This window comes from Hoplias malabaricus, chromosome 18 (genome assembly GCF_029633855.1).
Source record: "Hoplias malabaricus isolate fHopMal1 chromosome 18, fHopMal1.hap1, whole genome shotgun sequence".
NCBI lineage: Eukaryota > Metazoa > Chordata > Actinopteri > Characiformes > Erythrinidae > Hoplias > Hoplias malabaricus.
The window spans coordinates 35200607-35223664 of NC_089817.1; the positions used below are offsets into that span (position 1 = coordinate 35200607).

Genomic DNA, 23058 nt, shown 5'->3' on the forward strand with positions numbered 1-23058 from the left:
TCCTTTACAATAACACACTGGAACACAACCCCCTGAACACCAGAACAGTTTTCCTTTACAATAACACACTGGAACACCACCCCCCTGAACACCAGAACAGTGTTCCTTTACAATAACACACTGGAACACCACCCCCCTGAACACCAGAACAGCGTTCCTTTACAATAACACACTGGAACACCACCCCCCTGAACACCAGAACAGTGTTCCTTTACAATAACACACTGGAACACCACCCCCCCTGAACACCAAAACAGCGTTCCTTTACAATAACACACTGGAACACCACCCCCCTGAACACCAGAACAGTGTTCTTTTATAATAACACACCGGAACACCACCCCCCTGAACACCAGAACAGCGTTCCTTTACAATAACACACTGGAACATCACCCCCCTGAACGCCAGAACAGCGTTCTTTCACAATAACACACTGGAACACCACCCCCTGAACACCAGAACAGCGTTCCTTTACAATAACACACCGGAACACCACCCCCCTGAACACCAGAACAGTGTTCTTTTATAATAACACACTGGAACATCACCCCCCTGAACGCCAGAACAGCGTTCTTTCACAATAACACACTGGAACACCACCCCCTGAACACCAGAACAGCGTTCCTTTACAATAACACACCGGAACACCACCCCCCTGAACACCAGAACAGTGTTCTTTTATAATAACACACCGGAACACCACCCCCCTGAACACCAGAACAGCGTTCCTTTACAATAACACACTGGAACACCTCCCCCCTGAACACCGGAACAGCGTTCCTTTACAATAACACACTGGAACACCACCCCCCTGAACACCAGAACAGCGTTCCTTTACAATAACACACTGGAGCACCACCCCCTGAACACCAGAACAGTGTTCCTTTACAATAACCCACTGGAATACCACCCCCCTGAACACCAGAACAGCGTTCCTTTACAATAACACACTGGAACACCACCCCCTGAACACCAGAACAGCGTTCCTTTACAATAGCACACTGGAACACCACCCCTCTGAACACCAGAACAGCGTTCCTTTACAATAACACACTGGAACACCACCCCCTGAACACCAGAACAGTGTTCCTTTACAATAGCACACTGGAAAACCACCCCTCTGAACACCAGAACAGCGTTCCTTTACAATAACACACTGGAACACCACCCCCTGAACACCAGAACAGCGTTCCTTTACAATAGCACACTGGAACACCACCCCCCCTGAACACCAGAACAGCGTTCCTTTACAACAGCACACTGGAACACCACCCCCCTGAACACCAGAACAGCGTTCCTTTACAATAACACACTGGAACACCACCCCCCTGAACACCAGAACAGCGTTCCTTTACAATAACACACTGGAACACAACCCCCTGAACACCAGAACAGTTTTCCTTTACAATAACACACTGGAACACCACCCCCCTGAACACCAGAACAGCGTTCCTTTACAATAACACACTGGAACACCAACCCCTGAACACCAGAACAGCGTTCCTTTACAATAGCACACTGGAACACCACCCCTCTGAACACCAGAACAGCGTTCCTTTACAATAACACACTGGAACACCACCCCCTGAACACCAGAACAGTGTTCCTTTACATTAGCACACTGGAACACCACCCCTCTGAACACCAGAACAGCGTTCCTTTACAATAACACACTGGAACACCACCCCCTGAACACCAGAACAGTGTTCCTTTACAATAACACACTGGAACACCACCCCCTGAACACCAGAACAGTGTTCCTTTACAATAACACACTGGAACACCACCCCCTGAACACCAGAACAGCGTTCCTTTACAATAACACACTGGAACACCACCCCCTGAACACCAGAACAGCGTTCCTTTACAATAACACACTGGAACACCACCCCCTGAACACCAGAACAGTGTTCCTTTACAATAACACACTGGAACACCACCCCCCTGAACACCAGAACAGCGTTCCTTTACAATAACACACTGGAACACCAACCCCTGAACACCAGAACAGCGTTCCTTTACAATAGCACACTGGAACACCACCCCTCTGAACACCAGAACAGCGTTCCTTTACAATAACACACTGGAACACCACCCCCTGAACACCAGAACAGTGTTCCTTTACAATAACACACTGGAACACCACCCCTCTGAACACCAGAACAGCGTTCCTTTACAATAGCACACTGGAACACCACCCCCCCTGAACACCAGAACAGCGTTCCTTTACAATAACACACTGGAACACAACCCCCTGAACACCAGAACAGTTTTCCTTTACAATAACACACTGGAACACCACCCCCCTGAACACCAGAACAGTGTTCCTTTACAATAACACACTGGAACACCACCCCCCTGAACACCAGAACAGCGTTCCTTTACAATAACACACTGGAACACCACCCCCCTGAACACCAGAACAGTGTTCCTTTACAATAACACACTGGAACACCACCCCCCCTGAACACCAAAACAGCGTTCCTTTACAATAACACACTGGAACACCACCCCCCTGAACACCAGAACAGTGTTCTTTTATAATAACACACCGGAACACCACCCCCCTGAACACCAGAACAGCGTTCCTTTACAATAACACACTGGAACATCACCCCCCTGAACGCCAGAACAGCGTTCTTTCACAATAACACACTGGAACACCACCCCCTGAACACCAGAACAGCGTTCCTTTACAATAACACACCGGAACACCACCCCCCTGAACACCAGAACAGTGTTCTTTTATAATAACACACTGGAACATCACCCCCCTGAACGCCAGAACAGCGTTCTTTCACAATAACACACTGGAACACCACCCCCTGAACACCAGAACAGCGTTCCTTTACAATAACACACCGGAACACCACCCCCCTGAACACCAGAACAGTGTTCTTTTATAATAACACACCGGAACACCACCCCCCTGAACACCAGAACAGCGTTCCTTTACAATAACACACTGGAACACCTCCCCCCTGAACACCGGAACAGCGTTCCTTTACAATAACACACTGGAACACCACCCCCCTGAACACCAGAACAGCGTTCCTTTACAATAACACACTGGAGCACCACCCCCTGAACACCAGAACAGTGTTCCTTTACAATAACCCACTGGAATACCACCCCCCTGAACACCAGAACAGCGTTCCTTTACAATAACACACTGGAACACCACCCCCTGAACACCAGAACAGCGTTCCTTTACAATAGCACACTGGAACACCACCCCTCTGAACACCAGAACAGCGTTCCTTTACAATAACACACTGGAACACCACCCCCTGAACACCAGAACAGTGTTCCTTTACAATAGCACACTGGAAAACCACCCCTCTGAACACCAGAACAGCGTTCCTTTACAATAACACACTGGAACACCACCCCCTGAACACCAGAACAGCGTTCCTTTACAATAGCACACTGGAACACCACCCCCCCTGAACACCAGAACAGCGTTCCTTTACAACAGCACACTGGAACACCACCCCCCTGAACACCAGAACAGCGTTCCTTTACAATAACACACTGGAACACCACCCCCCTGAACACCAGAACAGCGTTCCTTTACAATAACACACTGGAACACAACCCCCTGAACACCAGAACAGTTTTCCTTTACAATAACACACTGGAACACCACCCCCCTGAACACCAGAACAGCGTTCCTTTACAATAACACACTGGAACACCACCCCCCTGAACACCAGAACAGTGTTCCTTTACAATAACACACTGGAACACCACCCCCCTGAACACCAGAACAGCATTCCTTTACAATAACACACTGGAACACCACCCCCCTGAACACCGGAACAGCGTTCCTTTACAATAACACACCCGAACACCACCCCCCTGAACACCAGAACAGCGTTCCTTTACAATAACATACTGGAACACCTCCCCCCTGAACACCAGAACAGCGTTCCTTTACAATAACACACTGGAACACCTCCCCCCAGAACACCAGAACAGCGTTCCTTTACAATAACACACTGGAACACCACCCCCCTGAACACCACAACAGTGTTCCTTTACAATAACACACTGGAACACCACCCCCCCCCTGAACACCAGAACAGTGTTCCTTTACAATAACACACTGGAACACCACCCCCCTGAACACCAGAACAGTGTTCCTTTACAATAACACACTGGAACACCACCCCCCCTGAACACCAGAACAGTGTTCCTTTACAATAACACACTGGAACACCACCCCCTGAACACCAGAACAGCGTTCCTTTACAATAACACACTGGAACACCTCCCCCCTGAACACCGGAACAGCGTTCCTTTACAATAACACACTGGAACACCACCCCCCTGAACACCAGAACAGCGTTCCTTTACAATAACACACTGGAACACCACCCCCTGAACACCAGAACAGAGTTCCTTTACAATAACACACTGGAACACCACCCCCTGAACACCAGAACAGAGTTCCTTTACAATAACACACTGGAACACCACCCCCCTGAACACCAGAACAGCGTTCCTTTACAATAACACACTGGAACACCACCCCCCTGAACACCAGAACAGTGTTCCTTTACAATAACACACTGGAACACCACCCCCCTGAACACCAGAACAGTGTTCCTTTACAATAACACACTGGAACACAACCCCCCTGAACACCAGAACAGTGTTCCTTTACAATAACACACTGGAACACCACCCCCTGAACACCAGAACAGCGTTCCTTTACAATAACACACTGGAACACCACCCCCTGAACACAGGAACAGCGTTCCTTTACAATAACACACCCGAACACCACCCCCCTGAACACTAGAACAGCGTTCCTTTACAGTAACACACTGGAACACCACCCCCCTGAACACCAGAACAGCGTTCCTTAACAATAACACACTGGAACACCACCCCCCTGAACACCGGAACAGCGTTCCTTTACAATAACACACTGGAACACCACCCCCCTGAACACCAGAACAGCATTCCTTTACAATAACACACTGGAACACCACCCCCCTGAACACCAGAACAGCGTTCCTTTACAATAACACACTGGAACACCACCCCCCTGAACACCGGAACAGCGTTCCTTTACAATAACACACCCGAACACCACCCCCCTGAACACCAGAACAGCATTCCTTTACAATAACACACTGGAACACCACCCCCCTGAACACCAGAACAGCGTTCCTTTACAATAACACACTGGAACACCACCCCTCTGAACACCGGAACAGCGTTCCTTTACAATAACACACTGGAACACCACCCCCCTGAACACCAGAACAGCGTTCCTTTACAATAACACACTGGAACACCACCCCCCTGAACACCGGAACAGCGTTCCTTTACAATAACACACTGGAACACCACCCCCCTGAACACCAGAACAGCATTCCTTTACAATAACACACTGGAACACCACCCCCCTGAACACCAGAACAGCGTTCCTTTACAATAACACACTGGAACACCACCCCCCTGAACACCGGAACAGCGTTCCTTTACAATAACACACCCGAACACCACCCCCCTGAACACCGGAACAGCGTTCCTTTACAATAACACACCCGAACACCACCCCCCTGAACACCAGAACAGCGTTCCTTTACAATAACACACTGGAACACCTCCCCCCTGAATACCAGAAGAGCGTTCCTTTACAATAACACACCCGAACACCACCCCCCTGAACACCAGAACAGCGTTCCTTTACAATAACACACCCGAACACCACCCCCTCTGAACACTAGAACAGCGTTCCTTTACAATAACACACTGGAACACCACCCCCCTGAACACCAGAACAGCGTTCCTTTACAATAACACACTGGAACACCACCCCCCTGAACACCGGAACAGCGTTCCTTTACAATAACACACTGGAACACCACCCCCCTGAACACCAGAACAGCATTCCTTTACAATAACACACTGGAACACCACCCCCCTGAACACCAGAACAGCGTTCCTTTACAATAACACACTGGAACACCACCCCCCTGAACACCGGAACAGCGTTCCTTTACAATAACACACCCGAACACCACCCCCCTGAACACCAGTACAGCATTCCTTTACAATAACACACTGGAACACCACCCCCCTGAACACCAGAACAGCGTTCCTTTACAATAACACACTGGAACACCACCCCCCTGAACACCGGAACAGCGTTCCTTTACAATAACACACTGGAACACCACCCCCCTGAACACCAGAACAGCATTCCTTTACAATAACACACTGGAACACCACCCCCCTGAACACCAGAACAGCGTTCCTTTACAATAACACACTGGAACACCACCCCCCTGAACACCGGAACAGCGTTCCTTTACAATAACACACCCGAACACCACCCCCCTGAACACCGGAACAGCGTTCCTTTACAATAACACACCCGAACACCACCCCCCTGAACACCAGAACAGCGTTCCTTTACAATAACACACTGGAACACCTCCCCCCTGAATACCAGAACAGCGTTCCTTTACAATAACACACTGGAACACCTCCCCCCAGAACACCAGAACAGCGTTCCTTTACAATAACACACTGGAACACCACCCCCCTGAACACCAGAACAGTGTTCCTTTACAATAACACACTGGAACACCACCCCCCCTGAACACCAGAACAGTGTTCCTTTACAATAACACACTGGAACACCACCCCCCTGAACACCAGAACAGTGTTCCTTTACAATAACACACTGGAACACCACCCCCCCTGAACACCAGAACAGTGTTCCTTTACAATAACACACTGGAACACCACCCCCTGAACACCAGAACAGTGTTCCTTTACAATAACACACTGGAACACCTCCCCCCTGAACACCGGAACAGCGTTCCTTTACAATAACACACTGGAACACCACCCCCCTGAACACCAGAACAGCGTTCCTTTACAATAACACACTGGAACACCAACCCCTGAACACCAGAACAGCGTTCCTTTACAATAGCACACTGGAACACCACCCCTCTGAACACCAGAACAGCGTTCCTTTACAATAACACACTGGAACACCACCCCCTGAACACCAGAACAGTGTTCCTTTACAATAGCACACTGGAACACCACCCCTCTGAACACCAGAACAGCGTTCCTTTACAATAACACACTGGAACACCACCCCCTGAACACCAGAACAGTGTTCCTTTACAATAACACACTGGAACACCACCCCCTGAACACCAGAACAGTGTTCCTTTACAATAACACACTGGAACACCACCCCCTGAACACCAGAACAGCGTTCCTTTACAATAACACACTGGAACACCACCCCCTGAACACCAGAACAGCGTTCCTTTACAATAACACACTGGAACACCACCCCCTGAACACCAGAACAGTGTTCCTTTACAATAACACACTGGAACACCACCCCCCTGAACACCAGAACAGCGTTCCTTTACAATAACACACTGGAACACCAACCCCTGAACACCAGAACAGCGTTCCTTTACAATAGCACACTGGAACACCACCCCTCTGAACACCAGAACAGCGTTCCTTTACAATAACACACTGGAACACCACCCCCTGAACACCAGAACAGTGTTCCTTTACAATAGCACACTGGAACACCACCCCTCTGAACACCAGAACAGCGTTCCTTTACAATAGCACACTGGAACACCACCCCCCCTGAACACCAGAACAGTGTTCCTTTACAATAACACACTGGAACACCACCCCCCTGAACACCAGAACAGTGTTCCTTTACAATAACACACTGGAACACCACCCCCCTGAACACCAGAACAGTGTTCCTTTACAATAACACACTGGAACACCACCCCCCGAACACCAGAACAGCGTTCCTTTACAATAACACACTGGAACACCACCCCCCTGAACACCAGAACAGTGTTCCTTTACAATAACACACTGGAACACCACCCCCCTGAACACCAGAACAGTGTTCCTTTACAATAACACACTGGAACACCACCCCCCTGAACACCAGAACAGTGTTCCTTTACAATAGCACACTGGAACACCACCCCCCTGAACACCAGAACAGTGTTCCTTTACAATAACACACTGGAACACCTCCCCCCTGAACACCAGAACAGCGTTCCTTTACAACAGCACACTGGAACACAACCCCCCTGAACACCAGAACAGTGTTCCTTTACAATAACACACTGGAACACCACCCCCCTGAACACCAGAACAGTGTTCCTTTACAATAACACACTGGAACACCACCCCCTGAACACAGGAACAGCGTTCCTTTACAATAACACACCCGAACACCACCCCCCTGAACACTAGAACAGCGTTCCTTTACAATAACACACTGGAACACCACCCCCCTGAATACCAGAACAGCATTCCTTTACAATAACACACTGGAACACCACCCCCCTGAACACCGGAACAGCGTTCCTTTACAATAACACACCCGAACACCACCCCCCTGAACACCGGAACAGCGTTCCTTTACAATAACACACCCGAACACCACCCCCCTGAACACCAGAACAGCGTTCCTTTACAATAACACACTGGAACACCTCCCCCCTGAACACCAGAACAGCGTTCCTTTAAAATAACACACTGGAACACCTCCCCCCTGAACACCAGAACAGCGTTCCTTTACAATAACACACTGGAACACCACCCCCCTGAACACCAGAACAGTGTTCCTTTACAATAACACACTGGAACACCACCCCCCCTGAACACCAGAACAGTGTTCCTTTACAATAACACACTGGAACACCACCCCCTGAACACCAGAACAGTGTTCCTTTACAATAACACACTGGAACACCACCCCCCTGAACACCAGAACAGTGTTCCTTTACAATAACACACTGGAACACCACCCCCCTGAACACCAGAACAGTGTTCCTTTACAATAACACACTGGAACACCACCCCCTGAACACCAGAACAGTGTTCCTTTACAATAACACACTGGAACACCACCCCCCTGAACACCAGAACAGTGTTCCTTTACAATAACACACTGGAACACCACCCACTGAACACCAGAACAGTGTTCCTTTACAATAACACACTGGAACACCACCCCCCTGAACACCAGAACAGTGTTCCTTTACAATAATACACTGGAACACCACCCCCTGAACACCAGAACAGTGTTCCTTTACAATAACACACTGGAACACCACCCCCTGAACACCAGAACAGTGTTCCTTTACAATAACACACTGGAACACCACCCCCTGAACACCAGAACAGTGTTCCTTTACAATAACACACTGGAACACCACCCCCCTGAACACCAGAACAGTGTTCCTTTACAATAACACACTGGAACACCACCCCCCTGAACACCAGAACAGTGTTCCTTTACAATAACACACTGGAACACCACCCCCCTGAACACCAGAACAGTGTTCCTTTACAATAACACACTGGAACACCACCCCCCTGAACACCAGAACAGTGTTCCTTTACAATAACACACTGGAACACCACCCCCCTGAACACCAGAACAGTGTTCCTTTACAATAACACACTGGAACACCACCCTCTGAACACCAGAACAGTGTTCCTTTACAATAACACACTGGAACACCACCCCCCTGAACACCAGAACAGTGTTCCTTTACAATAACACACTGGAACACCACACCCCTGAACACCAGAACAGTGTTCCTTTACAATAAAACACTGGAACGCCACCCCCTGAACACCAGAACAGTGTTCCTTTACAATAACACACTGGAACACCACCCCCCTGAACACCAGAACAGTGTTCCTTTACAATAACACACTGGAACACCACCCCCCTGAACACCAGAACAGTGTTCCTTTACAATAACACACTGGAACACCACCCCCTGAACACCTGAACAGCGTTCCTTTACAATAACACACCGGAACACCACCCCCCTGAACACAGGAACAGTGTTCACACACCCTGCAGACATTAACTCACCCAATCACAAAGGAGGAGATGACGGTGCCTATGAAGGCGTAGGAGAGAATGGAGCCCAGATTCTTGAAAAAATGTTTCTGATAAACAACAAAAACACAATGAGGTCAGAAAGGACAGGTTTAGTGGTCAGTCTGTAGGGGGCACTCTAGTGGTCAGTGTGATGAAGGGGGTGTAAAGTAGGTGTCAGTCTGAGGGAGAGGGTGTAGTGTAGGGGTCAGTGTGAAGGAGAGGGTGTAGTGTAGGGGTCAGTGTGTGTGTGTGGGGTGGGTGTAGTGTAGGGCTCAGTCTGTAGGGGGCGCTGTAGGGGTCAGTGTGAGGGAGAGGGTGTAGTGTAGGGGTCAGTGTGAAGGAGATGGTGTAGTGTAGGGGTCAGTCTGTAGGGAGCGCTGTAGGTGTCAGTCTGAGGGAGAGGGTGTAGTGTAGGGGTCAGTGTGAAGGAGAGGGTGTAGTGTAGGGGTCAGTGTGTGTGTGTGGGGTGGGTGTAGTGTAGGGCTCAGTCTGTAGGGGGCGCTGTAGGGGTCAGTGTGAGGGAGAGGGTGTAGTGTAGGGGTCAGTGTGAAGGAGATGGTGTAGTGTAGGGGTCAGTCTGTAGGGAGCGCTGTAGGGGTCAGTGTGAGGGAGAGGGTGTAGTGTAGGGGTCAGTGTGAAGGAGAGGGTGTAGTGTAGGGGTCAGTGTGTGTGTGTGGGGTGGGTGTAGTGTAGGGCTCAGTCTGTAGGGGGCGCTGTACCCGGCGGAGGCTGTATCCAGCGTGGAAGATGATGGGCGGCAGTAAGATGTTGAAGAAAACCTCTGGATCAAACGTCACCTGGAAGTAGAGAAGGTCCAAAAGATCAGTGACACCTTCCTTTAACAATGATTTCATTCATCCATCTTCAGTACACTGATACATTCACTCATACAATCACACAGTCACTAAACTCTGACTGTCCCTGTGTGAGTGTGTGTGTGTGTGTGTGTATACCATGTTGAGTATGTGTGTGTTAGCTGGTCCCTGTGTCTGTGTGGTCTCTGAGATCAGTGTGTATTCGTAGAGGAGTCCACTGATGTTCAGCAGAATGGTGTTGGGGCTGGAGTTGAACACACAGTTCAGAGGAGCATCCGGAACACCTTCTGGAACACCGTCCGGAACACTGACAAAGAACCGGAGGAACACACCTGCCAACAGACCTGGAACACACACACACACACACACACACACACACACACACGTACTTCTCAAATAACAGCACACACTGTTCACACCTGACTCTCCACTGGAGTCAAAACACTCAGCTCATATTTACATATTTGTGTGTGTGCATGTGTGTGTGTGTGTGTGTGTGTGTGTGTGTGTGTGTGTGTGCGTGTGCATGTGTGTGTACCGTAGATCATGGCGAGGCCGGTCTCGTGCACCAGTGTGTGTGGCAGGTGTTTGAAGAGCCAGCTGGTGAGGATGGTGGCGGTCAGTAACAGAGTGGTCAGTACTGCCACAGCACTGCCCTGTCTGTGACTCTCCTCTGCCCTCCGCTCCGACACTGCGTCCACCAGCCCAGGGTCCGCACACACACTCACACACACCACACACAGCACACACACACACTGCACACACACTCGCACAGACATTCTCACACACACTAACTCAGTAACAGACACCAACACTTACACACACACACACACACACACACACACACACATATATATTATCTCTCTTTCACTCACACACAAACGCAATCCATAATTAATAATCAATACTCACTCACAGCACAGAGACTACACACTCACACACACCATCTGAGCCATATCCTCACACACACTGACTGACCCCTACACACACACACTCTTATATACTCAAACACACCCTGTCACTGTTGCCTGTAAACATCTGACAAACAGTAAACATCAGATAAACACAGCTGCGAAGTTAAAATCCTTAAATAGAGCTGTTTTATTTTCTGATTTATTAATCAATATTAATGTATTGATCCGGTCACGTGACTGATCATGTCAAATTGTAGCGCTGTCACATCTGATAATATGGTCATGCAGACAAACACTATCCATTTAATTCAGTTAGCCCGCCCCCTCTGCTGAAATGGTTCAGTAGCCCCGCCCACATGCAAGAACTATCTCTTAGCCCCGCCCCTGCATTGACACTGGGTACAGTCTATGTTCTACACTATTATTGGCTCATAGCCACAGCTTCTTCTTCGTTACTGGCTAGTAGTGTCGAGCCTCCTAATCCTAACCACGCCCCCGAGATAGCGAGGAAGCCACGCCCCCTGAGCTGTTATTGGTTGGAAGTGACAAGCCTTTTATTCTGAAATTTGAGTTCATTGTCCCATGTCTTAGTATTATTGGTTAGAAACGCTGCCTTTTAGCTTGTAACTCCGCCTCCCACATTAATATTACCTAATAACCCCGCGTCCTGAACTGTTATATACTATAGCCCCGCCTCCGGAGCTGTTATATACCTAAGTCCCACCTCCTGTGCTAAAACTGGCCAGGAATGACCAGAATGACAAGCCTGACATGCAGGCATTGGCTAATAGCCCCGCCTCCTGCACACTTTTTAGCTTGTGGCCACGCCTCTTGACTTATAAGCCCGCCCTTTATGCAGTTATTCACCCGTATCCCCGCCCCCTCTGCTGCGCATAGCAGGGATTCTGTGTTATGGACAAACAAACACCTCAGGTCTTACATATGACCACAGGATGAGACGTGTCCTGATTGGAGGACAGAGGAAAGGGGGGCGTGTCTGGAATACAGACACGTGTGTGTGCTGAAGTTAAGAGCAGCCTGTATCCCAGCGCAGAGCCCAGAGAGAAACACACTGACCTAATTCCACACTTCCACCTTAAATCTGCCTCAGAAAGTAAGTGGAGGAGATGAAGCAGAGCTGGCCAGTCCCGGCTTTCCTCACCAAACTCTGGACACTGGTGGATGACCGCAGCACCAATCAGCTCGTCCGCTGGAGCTCGGTGAGTCCACATCTGGGACAGGGTTTATTTAAGTAGTTAGTTTTAGTTTAAGAGTTAGAGCGGGGGTCTGTGGGCAGGGGGTGGACACTGTGTTCCTGACCACAGACTGACCACAGACCCTCACCTACCAGCTCAGTTCCATAAAGCACTGAGGTACAGACCCCTGCTTCAGACCACGCTCTTTATTCTGTTTTAGCTCATTACTTTTAAATAAGGTTCTAATGTCACTGTTTAAGCTCATGTGTGTGTGTCTCTCTCTCTCTCTCTCTCTCTCTCTCACACACACACACACACACACACACACACACACACGTGTACTGAACACACGCATTCAGAGCTGCGTACTGATTGGATAGCTCTTGGTCCAATCCCAGAGCGCGCTATAATGAGCTCGTGTTCTGATTGGCTGCCTCGCGGAGATTCTTTTGCATGTTCTGTAAGAGCTGTGGCCCGGAAGAGGGCGCCAGGTGACCCGGAACACTGTGTACTTTATAAATAAAGCCCAGAGACAAAAATAACTAACAACTCTCACATAAAATATTTCCAAAATAATATCAAATACAGAAATAAAAATAGATTATATCCAGAAACATATGAATAATATTTAAAACACTGTTATTGACTAATTAATTTTTATTCTGAATTATTTTAAATACAGACTAAAATAAACAGAAATTAGAGAAAAATGTTCAGAATGTTTTTTTTTTTTTAAATAAATGAATACACCTCCAGCTTCATTAATCATTAATAAGATTTCAGACTGAAACAAGGCTGTGGAGCGACACAGTGGGGACAACCAGTAAGAATGGAGCTAATTTACATATATTTAAAGGATTGTAATGAACACTCTGAGGAGAGAGAGAGAGAGACACAGAGAGAGACAGAGAGAGAGAGAGAGAGAGAGAGAGAGAGAAATCAGACCATTTTATTCCAAACAGTAAAATAACAAAGATGTGTGTGTTAGGGATAGTGTTAATTAGCTCAGTGTGTGTGTAATGTGTGTGTGTGTGTGTGTGTAATGTGTGTGTGTGTGTGTGTGTGTGTGTAATAAGTGTGTGTGTAATAAGTGTGTGTGTGTGTGTGTAATAAGTGTGTGTGTGTGTGTAATAAGTGTGTGTGTGTGTGTGATAAGTGTGTGTGTGTGATAAGTGTGTGTGTAATAAGTGTGTGTGTGTGATAAGTGTGTGTGTGTGTAATAAGTGTGTGTGTGTGTGTGTAATAAGTGTGTGTGTAATAAGTGTGTGTGTGTGTGTAATAAGTGTGTGTGTGTGTAATAAGTGTGTGTGTGTGTGATAAGTGTGTGTGTGTGATAAGTGTGTGTGTGTGTGTGTGTGAGTAATAAGTGTGTGTGTGTGTAATAAGTGTGTGTGTGTGTAATAAGTGTGTGTGTGTGTGATAAGTGTGTGTGTGTGATAAGTGTGTGCGTGTGTGTGTGTGAGTAATAAGTGTGTGTGTGTAACAAGTGTGTGTGTGTGTGTGTGTGATAAGTGTATTTGTGTGTGTAATGTGTGTGTGTGTGTGTGTGTAATAAGTGTGTGTGTGTGTAATAAGTGTGTGTGTGTGTGATAAGTGTGTGTGTGTGATAAGTGTGTGTGTGTGTGTGTGTGTAATAAGTGTGTGTGTGTGTGTGTGTAATAAGTGTGTGTGTGCGTGTGTGTGTGATAAGTATGTGTGTGTGTGTGTGATAAGTGTGTGTGTGTGAGTAATAAGTGTGTGTGTGTGTGATAAGTGTGTGTGTGTGTAATAAGTGTGTGTGTGTGTGTGTGTGTGAGTAATAAGTATGTGTGTGTGTGTGTGTGTAATAAGTGTGTGTGTGTGTGATAAGTGTGTGTGTGTGATAAGTGTGTGTGTGTGTGTGTGTGTGTAATAAGTGTGTGTGTGTGTGTGTGTAATAAGTGTGTGTGTGTGTGTGTGTAATAAGTGTGTGTGTGTGTGTGTGTGTGATAAGTATGTGTGTGTGTGTGTGTGATAAGTATGTGTGTGTGAGTAATAAGTGTGTGTGTGTGTGATAAGTGTGTGTGTGTGTAATAAGTGTGTGTGTGTGTGTGTGTGATAAGTGTGTGTGTGTGATAAGTGTGTGTGTGTGTGTGTGTGTGTGATAAGTGTGTGTGTGTGTGTGTGTGTGTGTGTGTGTGTGTAATAAGTGTGTGTGTGTGTGTGTAATAAGTGTGTGTGTGTGTGTGTGTAATAAGTGTGTGTGTGTGTGTGTGTGTGCGTGATAAGTATGTGTGTGTGTGTGTGTGATAAGTATGTGTGTGTGTGTGTGAGTAATAAGTGTGTGTGTGTGTGTGATAAGTGTGTGTGTGTGTAATAAGTGTGTGTGTGTGTGTGTGTGTGTGATAAGTGTGTGTGTGTGTGTGTGTGTGTGTGTGTGTGTGTGCGTGTGTGATAAGTGTGTGAGAGAGAGAGAGGAAGTGGTCAGTGACTCAGAGAGCAGCAGGTTGTTTCTGTGGAATCTGGTTTTCTCAGTAAAGGTGAGTCGGAGCCCTGGTCGTTTCCGTGGGGCGTCTCTGAGGGAGGACACACAGATAATGGTCTGAAGCCTGAGAAACTAACGGAGCTTGTTGTTTGTTTGTTTGTTTGTTTGTTCAGGGTGGCAGTAGTTTCCTGATAGTGGACCAGCTGCACTTCAGTAAAGATGTCCTTCCTCTTTATTACAAACACAGCAACATCACCAGCTTCATCCGCCAGCTCAACATGTGTAAGTTCTGCAGACGTTACTGCACATCTGTCTCCAGACCCCGTAGCCCCCATTAATGCCCTGTTAAAGGAGTGTGTGTGTGTGTGTTTGCAGATGGTTTCCACAAGGTGGCGCCAGTGAGCGGTGGTCTGCTGAAGGAGGAGGGTCAGGACTGTGTGGAGTTTCAGCACGAATTCTTCACCAAAGACCAACCGCACCTGCTCACGCTCATCAAGAGAAAAGTACACGCATACACACACACACACACACACACACACACACAAACACACACACACACAGAAAAACACACACACACACACACAGAAACACACACACACACACAAACACAGAGACACAGAGAGAGACAAACACACACACTGAAACACACACAGAGAAACTCAGAGACACACACAACTACTATTAAAAGTTTTAGGATATTGGGGTATGTGTGTGTATGACCAACTCTGTGTGTGTGTGTGTGTGTGTGTGTGTAGGTCTCTGTGAGCCGGGGAGTGGACGATGCCGGACAGGTGTCTCAGGTGCTGGTGGAGATCAGTCACGTTCGTGGTCTGCAGGACTCCGTCGACTTTAAACTCATGGCCCTCTGCAGGTCAGTGCTTTCTCTCTCTCTCTCTCTCTCTCTCTCTCTCTCTCTCTCTCTCACTGTGTGTGTGTGTGTTGTTTTCAGGGATAACGAGAGTCTGTGGAGGGAACTGACCTCTCTGAAGAAGAAACAGCAACAGCAGCACACCGTCATCCGCAAGGTCAGAACCAGAACCAGAGCCATATCCGAGTCCAGACCCAGTACACTGCATGGCCAAAAGTCTGTGGACACCTGCTCCTCCTGAAATGAAGGGGTTAATGAGGAGTGGGTTCCTGTCACTGCGGGGACAGTCTGTACTCTCCTCTCAGGGCTTTGATGGAACTGTGAGGACCAATGAGCTACAGCTGTTTCACAGTGATGCTCCACTGAGCTGTAACAGCACTGCAGAAACTGCACTATGTAACTACCCCCTCCCTCCCACTCCTCCTTGATGTCCGGACGGTGCTGTAAAAGTGAACCGTACTCTGTAACTGTAGGGGGAGCCCAGGAGCAAAAATGTTACTCCTTACCTAGAGTTACTTTAATAATAATAATAATAATAATAATAATATATGAATGTAGTAACATTGCTATCAAAATGAATACATTAACCTACACACACACACACACACACTGAGCTGTGCTCCTAGCATTAATTTTACTGTCATACTCAATGTGTGAATGTGATTAGTAACATGTGATGAGTACAGTCTCTCCTCCCCCAGATCATGCAGCTGATCGTGGACACGGTGCAGTCGGGCGGGGTCCGAGGCCTGAAGAGGAACCTGTGAGTGCTGAAGGTTGCGTGAACATCTGCACACGTGTGTATCACAGCTGTGGGTGTGACCTGTTTGACTGATGTGTGTTTGTTTAGGCCGATGATTGACAGCTCGGGGCCCTCCCACTCCCCTCCGAAGTGCAGCAGGCTGTCGGAGACGTCGACGGACGTAAACCTGAGCTCCGCCCCTATTCAGCAGCTCCGCCCACTCCTGGAGCTTCCTGTAAGAGTCCCCCCTCCACCTCCCACCACACGACACCTAGTCTGAGTTTAAAGGGGAGTTTAAAGGGCAGCTCCAGCCACCTCTCACTGCTGTTTCAGTGGTGGTCAGGAACACTGCTGAGGGCTTTAAACTCCAGCAGCACTGCTGTGTCTGATCCACTCTACACCAGCACAACACACACTAACACACCACCACCACGTCAGTGTCACTGCAGCGCTGAGAATGATCCACCACCACATCACACCTGCTCTGTGGGGGTCCTGAGCGCTGAGGAACAGGGGGGAAGGGGGGTAATAAAGTATGCAGAGCCACAGATGGACTACAGTCTGTAAGTGTAGAACTACAGAGAGGAGCTGAGGGAGGGGACAGTGGAGAAACAGGGAGGTGGCTGATTGGTGTAGGTCTGAGGTACAGAAGACTTCCCCTTTAATGTATTCTCTGTGGTGCTGATGATGTCACTGAGAGGTGTTTAAAGCAGTTCAGATATTTTCAGTCTGAGTAGGAAACTCTTAAGAGAGTTCAGTGGCAGATGCTCTGGTCAGTCGTGCTCTGGTCAGTCGTGCTCTGGTCAGTGCTGCTCGGGTCAGTCGTGCTCTGTTCAGTGCTGCTCTGGTCAGTGCTGCTCTGGTCAGTGCTGCTCTGGTCAGTCGTGCTCTGGTCAGTGCTGCTCTAGTCAGTCATGCTCTGGTCAGTGCTGCTCTGGTCAGTGCTTCTCCGGTCAGTAATGCTCTGGTCAGTGCTGCTCTAGTCAGTCGTGTTCTGGTCAGTCGTGCTCTAGTTAGTGATGCTCTAGTCAATGCTGCTCTGGTCAGTGATGCTCTGGTCAGTCGTGCTCTGGTCAGTGATGCTCTGGTCAGTCGTGCTCTGGTCAGTGCTGCTCTAGTCAGTCGTGCTCTGGTCAGTGCTGCTCTGGTCAGTCATGCTCTAGTCAGTGCTGCTCTGGTCAGTGCTGCTCTAGTCAGTGCTGCTCTGGTCAGTTGTGCTCTAGTCAGTTGTGCTCTGGTCAGTGCTGCTCTAGTCAGTGCTGCTCTGGTCAGTTGTGCTCTAGTCAGTTGTGCTCTGGTCAGTGCTGCTCTAGTCAGTCGTGCTCTGGTCAGTGCTGCTCTAGTCAGTCGTGCTCTGGTCAGTGCTGCTCTGAGGTCTCTGCAGGTCACTGCGGAGGTGGCAGTTGACTGAGTTTGAACAATGTAACGTAACTATGGAGAAAACGCAGACACGCAGATGAATGCAGAAAAACACGTTACGCAACAAAGCCTGTGATTGGTCGACAGGTAAAATGAACCTGCGTTGGAGCTCTGAAATCTTGTGCTCAGTGATAAGCATTTACAGACATTAAATGAAAGAATGAACTTGTAAAAGCCTCACGCAGCCCGACCCTCACCTCTGTCTCCGCGAGAACTCTGCAGAGGCCTGTGTTTGTTGATGAACTGATGATGTAAAGCACTGGTAGCTCCAGTTTTGTCTTCACCTGCGTTTCTGTGTCTCCAGAGGACAGCGTGTCGTCTCGTCTCCTCTAACGTCCTCTAGCTCGTCGTGGTACCGCAGCCTTTATTAACTCCACTCTGAAACACCTAGAACACTTTGATTTTGCCGTGCGGGTTTGCCTCCTCATCTCAGTCTCTGTTTGTTACGCAGCTGGACTCAGGCCCCGAAGTCTCTGACGTCTGTGACATCACAAACCTGCTCGAACCCCTACCTGAACTGGACAGGTGAGATTCCCCCGGAGCCTCTGAGTCTGCACCTTACCTCAGATTACACTCTGACCCTTACACCGTCCTCCTTTGTGTTCTCTGTAGTGGAGCAGCAGTAGAGAGCGCCCCCTGCTGTCCGTCTACTCTCTATCCTCCTCTCTCTCCTGTGGACCTGCCTCTCTCACTGCTGGACGATCCACAAGCAGTGGACGCTGAGGACAAACTCCTGGACAAGTGAGGACATGTCGACCTGTCCTATCGCTTTAACTCCTGAATTACACACTTCATTTATATCTCCATCTCTCTCTCTCTCTCTCTCTCTCTCTCTCTCTCTCTCTCTCAGGAGTGAGTCTGACCAGTTATCCTTGATCGATTCAAGTCTTACTGCCATTCAGGCCTCGCCCTTTTCCCCAAGTCTGGAAATTCTCAGCGAGGTGTGTGTGTGTGTGTATTGTGTACTCATTAGTGTGTTGGTTTTAATCGTTTGCTAATTGTTTTTGACGCTGTGTTTCAGCTCCTCCGAATAAATTCCTGGGACTCAGAGACACACACAGCGAAGAAGAAACGAGACAGAAAGAGAGCAACAGACACACAAACAGGCACATATACAGGTGCACAAACACACACACACACACACACGCACACACACACACATATAAAGGTATTAATATCCATTTACACTCTGGAAAATAAAGGTGTTACAAAGGCTCCTTGAACAATGCCACAGACCACTTTTGGTTTCAAGAGGTTTTTAAACCTTTAAAGGGTTCCTTTACGTTCTCACACCTTTTAAACACACGGTTCTTTACGGAACTAAAAGAGCCTTTAAAGAACATAGTGCAGTACTTCATTTTTAAGAGTGAAGTGTTGTCACTATTTGATGATTTCTGCTTCTGCGCATAAAGAGAAATTAATATCTGACTGAACTCTCTCTCTCTCTCTCTCTCTCCTGCTCTCTCTCTCTCTCTCTCTCTCTCTCTCTCTCCTGCTCTCTCTCTCTCTCTCTCTCTCTCTCTCTCTCCTGCTCTCTCTCTCTCTCTCTCTCTCTCTCTCTCTCCTGCTCTCTCTCTCTCTCTCTCTCTCTCTCCTGCTCTCTCTCTCTCTCTCTCTCTCTCTCTCTCCTGCTCTCTCTCTCTCTCTCTCTTTCTCTCTCCTGCTCTCTCTCTCTCTCTCTCTTTCTCTCTCTCTCTCACTCTCTCTCTCTCTGTCTCTCTCTCTCTCTCTCTCTCTCTAGTAGCAACAGTGAGATCTCAACAGCTGCAGGACTTGAGTTTTACTGGAGAAATGGAGGAAGCTGATTTTTTACCTTCTTTGCTGCAGCTTGTTCATGAAGCAGCCATGTGAAACCACACACACACACACGTGACCACTGACATGAATTATCATGTCCACACATTTATTAATACACACACACGTTTGATATTTAATAAATAAAAGGGTTTGTACAAACCGGATTCCAAAAAAAGTTGGGACACTAAACAAATTGTGAATAAAAACTGAATGCAATGATGAGGAGGAGCCAACATCTAATATTTTATTCAGAATAGAACACAAATCACAGATCAAAAGTTTAAACTGAGAGAATGTATCATTTTAAGGGAAAAATGTTGTTTCAAAATTTCATGGCGTCAACAAATCCCCAAAAAAGTTGGGACAAGGCCATTTTTTACCACTGTGTGGCATCCCCCCTTCTTCTTACAACACTCAACAGACGTCTGGGGACAGAGGAGACCAGTTTCTCAAGTTTAGAAATAGGAATGCTCTCCCATTCATGTCTAATACAGGCCTCTAACTGTTCAATCGTCTTGGGCCTTCTTTGTCGCACCTTCCTCTTTATGATGCGCCATATGTTCTCTATAGGTGAAAGATCTGGACTGCAGGCTGCCATTTCAGTCCCCGGATCCTTCTCCTATGTAGCCATGATGTTGTGATTGCTGCAGAATGTGGTCTGGCATTATCTTGTTGAAAAATGCAGGGTCTACCCTGAAAGAGATGGCGTCTAGATGGGAGCATATGTTGTTCTAGAACCTGAACATAGTTCTCTGCATTAATGGTGCCTTTCCAGACATGCAAGCTGCCCATGCCACAAGCACTCATGCAACCCCATACCATCAGTGATGCAGGCTTCTGAACGGAGCGTTGATAACTTGGGTTATCCTTGTCCTCTCTGGTCTGGATGACATGGCGTCCCAGTGTTCCATAAAGAACTTCAAATCGTGATTCATCTGACCACAGAACAGTCTTCCATTTTGCCACACTCATTTTAAAAGACCCCTGGCCCAGTGCAAACGTCTGAGCTTGTGGAGCTTGCTTAGAAATGGCTTCCTCTTTGCACTGTAGAGTTTCAGCTGGCAACGGCGGATGGCACAGTGGATTGTGTTCACTGACAATGCTTTCTGGAAGTATTCCTGAGCCCATTCTGTTATTTCCTTGACAGTGGCATTCCTGTTTCAGGTGCAGTGACGTTTAAGGGCCCGGAGATCACGAGCATCCAGTAGAGTTTTACGGCCTTGACCCTTACGCACAGCGATTGTTCCAGATTCTCTGAATCTTTTGATGATGTAATGCACGGTTGATGATGAGAACTTAAAAGTCTTTGCTATTTTACGCTGGGTAACACCATTCTGGTATCGCTGCACTATCTTTCTGCGCAACAATGGTGGAATTGGTGTTCCTCTTACCATCTTGGCTTCAGAGAGACACTGACACTCTGAGAAGCTCTTTTTATACCCAATCATGTGGTCAATGGACCTAATTAGTGTTAATTGGTCTTCCAGCTGTTCGTTATATGCTCAATTTCCTTTTTCCAGCCACTTATTGCTACTTGTCCCAACTTTTTTGGGATTTGTTGACACTGTGATATTTTGAATCAACACATTTTTCCTTTAAAATGTTACATTTACTCAGATTAAATGTCTGATCTGTGTTCTATTACGAATACAATATTGACATTTGCCGTCTCCACATCATTGCATTCAGGTTTTATTCACAGTTTGTTTAGTGTCCCAACTCGTTTGGAATCCGGTTTGTACATGAGCAAGAGTGTGACGGGTATCTCATAATCTCCACCATAAGGTGGAAATATTAGTCCCTAAGCATATGTAGTTCTTTAGATGTTGTGGTTCTTTAAGCCTAAGTTCTCCACTGTGACGTCGCTGTGAAACCTGGTGGTGGTGGTGTTGGGGACTGGTTGTTTTTTATAAACATTTCACAGTTTCAGTAAAAAATGAGAGGAGAGCTTTAAACCTGAATGTAAAAGAATGTAAATGTGTATCTAATGTTAGTGAGAATACAGATATATTTTTTGATACATTTTAAAAATTAAGCACTTTATCAAATCAAATGTCATAGTTATGAATATAGTAAATAAATATCAATATAAAGTGACTGCCATTAGAACCATACTCTCTTTGTTCATTATAGTGCTGTATTTTTCTGTTGTTGGCTTGTGTTTCAGATGATACTCATGTTGCTAACAACATTAGCATGGTTTGCATTATGTTGTTAGCCAGTTCTCAGACACCTGTGAAGTAAAATTAAAACTGATGCCTGAAAATAAACCACACGTGGAAGTAGTGGATTAAAAAGTGAGAACCTTTTGGACCCCGTGGAACTGAGGAGGGATGGTGTGGGTTTAAAACAGAACATTTATTTTAGTTTTGAGGTTAGTGCTCTCACAGGTGTTTAGCGACATTAGCGCAGATGAGTAAAGTCTCAGTGTGTCACACACCGAAAGTTTTCAGACATGTTTACTGGCATGTGAGCTCTGAGTTTGTGTGTTTAATGTCATCTGCACAGGAAACATGTCACACACACACACACACACACACACACACACACACACACACACACACAGAGAGCATTAGCTTTATCTCTCATTAGTTTTTGTCGCCTAATGTTCATTCTGAATGTTTTTAGAGAATCATTATAATCTACTTCACTGTTCAGACACTAAACAGTCATTTCTGAAAAGAATATAGGATTTTATCTTTCTCCTGAAATAACACACTGTATCATGTGAGATTTTGAGAGTTGTGTATATTTTAGATTTCTGTTGATTAAAGAGGTTTTGTGTTTACTGAAGTTTGTAAACTGAGAAAAATGAAGAATAAAAATGTGAAAATAAGCTGTGGTTCCTGCTCGTAATTTAGCATTTATCTAAAAAAAAAAAAAACCACATGAACAGGAAATGCACTCTCTCTCTCTCTCTCTCTCTCACACAC

The 23058-nt window shown here is 47.2% G+C and overlaps 2 protein-coding genes across 2 annotated transcripts in view; one reads left to right on the forward strand and one right to left on the reverse strand.

The window, feature by feature from the left end:
- slc9a6b (solute carrier family 9 member 6b) overlaps window positions 1–11561 on the reverse strand; it is a 31561-nt gene extending 20000 nt beyond the window's left edge. Inside the window, exons 1-4 of the mRNA XM_066650820.1 lie at window positions 11285–11561; window positions 10885–11090; window positions 10651–10728; window positions 9923–9999 (exon numbers count right to left, since the gene is read on the reverse strand). Of these exons, the coding sequence (XP_066506917.1) occupies window positions 9923–9999; window positions 10651–10728; window positions 10885–11090; window positions 11285–11525 (602 nt within the window). The 5' untranslated portion in view covers window positions 11526–11561. The remainder of the gene's footprint in view (window positions 1–9922; window positions 10000–10650; window positions 10729–10884; window positions 11091–11284) is intronic.
- A 1117-nt stretch (window positions 11562–12678) lies between these two features.
- si:dkey-18a10.3 (heat shock factor protein 1) lies at window positions 12679–22948 on the forward strand. Its single transcript, XM_066651575.1, has 12 exons — window positions 12679–12880; window positions 15473–15581; window positions 15675–15802; window positions 16055–16170; window positions 16249–16324; window positions 16869–16930; window positions 17018–17144; window positions 18780–18853; window positions 18941–19069; window positions 19179–19269; window positions 19350–19446; window positions 20070–22948. Exons 1-12 carry the CDS (start codon window positions 12788–12790, stop codon window positions 20177–20179), a joined length of 1212 nt encoding a protein of 403 aa, XP_066507672.1. The 5' UTR covers window positions 12679–12787; the 3' UTR covers window positions 20180–22948.
- The last annotated feature ends 110 nt before the right edge of the window (window positions 22949–23058 follow it).